This window comes from Garra rufa, chromosome 19, assembly GCF_049309525.1.
Source record: "Garra rufa chromosome 19, GarRuf1.0, whole genome shotgun sequence".
In the NCBI taxonomy this organism is placed as follows: domain Eukaryota; kingdom Metazoa; phylum Chordata; class Actinopteri; order Cypriniformes; family Cyprinidae; genus Garra; species Garra rufa.
In genome coordinates, this window is record NC_133379.1 from 39,496,519 (window position 1) to 39,502,518 (window position 6,000).

General features: G+C 41.7%; 1 protein-coding gene across 1 annotated transcript; it reads left to right on the plus strand.

Moving 5' to 3' along the window:
* Window positions 1-2,868: 2,868 nt before the first annotated feature.
* LOC141292105 (uncharacterized) lies at window positions 2,869-6,000 on the plus strand. The gene is made up of 2 exons (XM_073824062.1): window positions 2,869-2,970; window positions 5,038-6,000. The coding sequence occupies exons 1-2, from the start codon at window positions 2,869-2,871 to the stop codon at window positions 5,998-6,000; spliced, it is 1,065 nt and encodes a 354-aa protein (XP_073680163.1).

Here is a 6,000-nt window from a genome sequence, read left to right on the forward strand (position 1 = left end):
TCGGGCTCCCGACCGAGGAAAAGGATTCCCTCGGTTGGCCTGAAGGACCAGATGGCGGGGGTGCCGAAGCACCAGGTCCCTGTATTCGCACAACGGAACTCACGAGTGGGCTGGTAAAGCACCAGTCGAAGAGACGGTTGAAGACGCGAATTCCTGTCTGGCGAAGAGGGGACAGGGAGCTCCCATGGCCTAAAGAAGGCAGGAAGGAGGGGGACTAGCCAAATGAAAGCACCTCGCGCTGAGCGCTCGATTCCCGGGGCAGACCACGGAAGGGGTGTGCGCCGGGGAAAGATCGAGACGCGACAGCGGGTGCCCTTCAGGCAGATGTGGCTGCAACCCAGCCCTGGAGACGGAAACATACTTGTATGTGCGTCGTCATGAGCATGTGTGCCGACAGCCTAAGAAGGGATCGGAACAGAGCTCCATCCAGGGCGGATGTTAACCCACCACTCTAACTGGACACATGAAGTCGGGACTCTTATCAAAGCCCGACCTCGTCCCGGCTGGAGAGACAGGCTGGATCGCGTCCTTCGCCAGTAGGAACGCGACCTCCGCAGGCAGAACAGAGGCACGCCTGTTTCCGAATAAAGAATGTAAGGGGTACCTGTGAGGCTGGGCGAAGGAGACAAAACCCAGAAGGATAAACGTCCTGGAGAAGTGTCTAACTGCACTAAACAGTGCTTACCTACTTCCCTGGTTCCCGCGCTGGCGACATCCGGTCCCGAGTCTGGTTCCGAGGAGTGGAAGTGCTGCTCAGGAAGGAACTCGGGGCCGGCGCCCCAGAGGTGAGAAAGTCGGGTCTTTCTGTGATTTCAAATGACCGGCTAAGTCCCGCTTCCAGCAGGAGTGCCGACAGAGTAACTCTCTCCACCTCCGGGGTGCTCGAATCAGGACCCTGAGAGGCGAGCGGCATCCCTCTCCCACGGGCAGCTTGACGTCGGCTGCGAACCTGGATCGTGTGGCTCAGCGGGGGGACGCCCTCGGCGACGGGCAGACGGAGGCGGGGGCCCAGGCGGTGGAATGGTAACTTCGCGGCAGGGCAGGATTTGTTGGACGGCCTCCGTCTGCCTGGACTGTTGGAGCGCCATAGGAGACGCCCAGCCCGAATGACGGGGAGGCGTACTGCTCTGGCATCTCGATGGGGTATGCCGATGGGTGGAGGATCGCAGGCTTTTGGGGGCCGGCGATACGTTCGACGCCGCTGAGCAAAAACCCTTCACGGTGTCGCCGAATAGGCCGTTCTGGGGGATGGGAGAGTCGAGAAAGCGAACTTTGTCGGTCTCTGCCATCTGGGCCAGAGTCAGCCATAGGTGGTGTTCCTGGACCACGCAGGTGGACATCACCTGACCAAGGACATCTTGGTCAGGTGATGTCCACCTGCGTGGAGTTCTTCAAATACCCCCTGGTCAGGACCACTCTCGTGCAGGCCTTTAAGTGCCTGCGCCTGCCATGGCATGCAGGGCGGTGGCAGCGTGTCGGGGGGCGCAAAAAAGGCCCAGCCGATGAGGGCGGAATAAAATTCACACACCCTAGAAGGGAGATGCGGAGGGCCCCACCAGGCGGGCGCGCCATCAATGTAGGACATCAATGTATCGTCACGAGCCGCAGGGTGTAATTTGGATTTGTCTGTGCATGTTTTTATTTACTTTTAAAGGTTTGGTGCCCATCCACAACCATGATAAGGTTGGCAGACAGCACCGGTTTTCATTAAAAATATTCGTTTGTATTTTCCTGAGGAAACTAAGTCACCTACATCTTGGATGCATTGGGGGTAAGCAGATAAACATCAAATTTTCATTTTTGGGTGAACTATCCCTTTAAGCGCGAGAACGAAATCTTTTGAAATCGTTTGATCTGATCGACGGATTAGGGAAATTGTATGAAAATAATGACGTGTCATTTTCTATGATACATGCATGTTTCATGAAGTGACCAGTGAAATCGCCACATGTCAGATACCTTAGACGTTTTTAGCTATTATTATTATTATTATTATTATTTTGTTATCTTTAGCCGTAAATAAATTATAGTATGTAATGATTAATGATTATAGTAATATAGTCAAATAATGGTGAATATTCTTCCAACAATTATACTCCTTGAATCCTACTTGATGAGACCTTTCAAATGACATATGACACATGAACATGAGCTGTAGCATGTTTTTGACATATTATAGTAAATGGCATGCATGTGTTATCAGCAAATTATGTGGCACTACTTTGGAGTTCATCAAATTGCATTTGATGTAAAGCTCAGGCTCTAAGCTTTCAGATAATATCAAATTTTTGTTGATTTTGGTTTGAAAAATATGATTAGTAATATTTTTTGCGGAGGGGGCTTCGGTTTAGAGTGAATGTTCAGCATTCCTTTAGTAGTAGTTCAGTAGAGTATATCAATCAATCAACTTTATTCAAGACACATCAAGGTCCATATAGACAAAACAATACAAAAATAAAAGAAAAATTAAAATTACAGTACAAAATATTTAAAAGATGTGAGAATCAAAATTTTTAAAACACATACAAGCTTTGGGTCCAATATTTCCAAAAGCAAGATGAGTACCTTGTGTCACTCTTTGACACATCAATTAGAGACACAACAATCATGTTCTTAGACCCCATTAATCTGCACATGAATCTATACATAACATTTTTCAGAACAGCCTTAAAAGTAGGCACATTGTTAGTCACAAACATTTCACTGGCACTACTCCACCTGGGAATTTTAAGCACAACTCTTAAAGCATCATCATAAGCCACTTGAAGTTTTTTCATTTTTGCAATGCTAACATTACACCACAGTTGAGCAGTATACAGTGGGGTACAGTACGTTTTGAAGAGTGATATTTTAACATCTGTAGTACACATGAAATTTGCGTGCCAGCATGTTTGCCTGCCCATACAGTTTACCACACTGACGCTGCACATCATCATCATCACTGAGGTCATCTCTTATCACATGTCCCAGGTATTTAACTTTCTTCACAACTACTAGTGTTTCACCTCCCAGTGAGAAAGAAGGATAGACAATATTCATATCCTCCTTAGTTCTCACAATTAGTACCACACTTTTCATTGGATTGAATCTAATATCATGCATTACTCCATACTGAGAGCAAATTCTAAGAAGTTGCTGCAGCCCAGCACTGGAGGGAGACAAAACCACCAAATCATCAGCATAAAGCATGTGGTTAATGAGGTTATCGCCCACCAAACATCCAGTTCTACATTGCTTTAGTTCTTTGGATAAATCATCCATATATAGATTAAATAGCAGTGGAGAAAGAATTCCACCCTGCCGCACTCCATTGGAGACATAGAAGGGTGTGGACATACTCATCCCCCACCTAACTTGCATAGTTTGGTGAGAGTACCAGAACTGCAATATCCTAATTAGAAAAAAGGGGACCCCACGCTCCTGTAGTTTACAAAATAGTTTCCCATGATTGATGCGGTCAAAGGCCTTTGACGCATCCAGGAAACACATAAACACTGTACTATTGCGTGATCTATACCTGTACATACATTCTTTTAGTGCATAAATACATAGATCAGTTCCAAGCTTGTTCTTAAAACCAAACTGATTATCTGTTGATGCTGTATATTCTGCAAGCCTATCCATAAGGATCCTTTCTAGAACCTTGGAAAGTTTACTTGCAAGAGCAATAGGTCTATAGTTATCTATACTCGTTAACTTACCCGTCTTATTTTTAACTACAGGAACCAACACGACAGATAACATAGATTCAGGAAGTATGCCATGTTTCAATAACCCAGAAACACATAAAGCAAGTAACACTGAAATACATTGGCTAGCGTATTTCAGATGTGCTGCTGTTATTCTGAACTATAGAGTAGTTCACTTTCAGAACAAAAATTTACAGATACTCAGCCTCTTGTTATCCAAAATGCTTATGTCTTCCTTTCTTCAGTCGTAAGGAATTGATGTTTTTTGAGGAAAGCAATGAGCCCCCGAGTTTGAAATACCAAAATGCAGTTTCAATGTATCTTTAAAGGGCTCTAAACACTCCCAGTCGAGGAAGAAGGGTCTTATCTAGTGAAACGATCGTTTATTTTCTAAAAATATTTACAATTTATATACTTTTTAATCTCTACACAGAGTACACACAGAGGTGGACAAGGTGAGCATTTGAGGTTAAAAGTATGTACTATAAAAAAAGCAAAATATGAAAAACTAAATTCTTAACATTTAGAAATGTATTGATGGAATTGAATCAAGATTCATTGGTAGAAGATTCTGAGTTTTTCAGTAAGTAACTCAATGTTCAAATGGAATGAAATGTGATTGAACTTAATCTTGTTTAATAAGATGATCATGGTTATAAAATGTGCACTAGACTTTTAGTCTTAATGAAAAAAAAAGATTCTTAAAAATAATACATATTTTTGTAACAGTCTGTTAAACACACTCAATAAGGAATAGCTTAAGGAAGTCACTTTAATAACCCAATAGAAATAACTCAGGCAAATCCAATGTTCAGCTAAATGTCAAACGAGACCAGAGAAAGAAAGAGAATAAATATACAGACTAAATGAGGGTGCTAAACAGAAATAGATGAACAATTAACTAAAGAATGCCCAAGAAGACTAATCAGGGAGGCAAACAGGAACAGAAAACTAACCACAACAGGACATACACATGACAAGTATATTGTAAATGACTACACTTCAAGCAGTTGCATAAGCTTATTATCAATCTTAGAATACATACACAGCATCTTTATATTGATCAAATTAAATTGCTAAATGTTATTTTAATGTATTATGTTTTGTCCAATCTGTCTCTTTTAATAACAGAGGATAGAACTCCACTCTTAACTAATTACGGCGGTAAGAAATTTGGCTTTGCATTTTCTGATTTGAATAAATTAATGGGCTCCAATTTTATCCAGTAAACTGAATGAATTTTGTAATACTTTACTGTATTAAACATCACAGAAATAGATATTTTATTATTTTATATATATTTATATTTATATATGCAGCTGAATTGTCCAGAGCATCCCCTGAAAAGCTGAGATTTATGGTGCTTGGAGGTGATGATGCTCTTGTGGATAAAGCATGTGCTACAATCCTGGGAGAAAGAGAGAACAGGGATGCATTTCAGTTTGGGGAATTGAAGCCCAGGAAGGCTCAAGTTTGTGGACGACAGGTTTCTGTGTTAAAAACTCCATTCAGATGGCTGGAACACCTGAAATCATACTTCTTTTTCAGCAAAAGAGTCAAATCTCTGAAATATGACCTGCAGTACTATGAATCACTGTTGTTTCCTGGGCCTCATGCCTTTCTGTTAGTACACAGAGATGTGAGAAACTCTGGCAGCGAGTATTATCTCTTACGTGCTCTCAGTGAGGTGTTTGGGGAGAAGGTCTTGGACTATTGCATGGTAATATTTATAGATAGGGCTAAGCACAATGATAAAAAACAGAACACCTGTTTAAAGATGTGTGGAGGCAGATTTTACATTTTACAGAACACTGATGTAAGTCAGTTATTTAAAAAAACAGAGACAATGACACAGCGGAAACATAGCGATTTTTTCATAAATCATTTGGAGTGTTTCAGAAAAGCTGAAATTTATTTTGAAGCTGAGTATGAGGAAAAGATGAATAAACTAAGAGGAGAACTAGCAGAAAATATAGAAACTGCTGAAAATCTAAAGAAGGATATGAATGATATGAAAGAGCTAAATGCAAAGAAAGTGATAGAACTGAATGAGAAAATCAAAAATGATCAGAAGAAGTCCAAAGACAGAGAGAATGAGCTACAGAATGAGTTGGATGCTCTCAAAAGCAGTAAAAACCAAACAAAGGAGGACTTCAAGCTAGATGAAGAGCTTATCATTTACAAAGACAGAGAGAAACTGTTACTCAGTAGATTAGATTCTTATAAAAGTAGTGAAAAACAGATGACAGAGGACATCAAGAAGCTAAAAAGAGAGCTGAGCATTTACAAAGACAGAGAGAGAAACACCTAA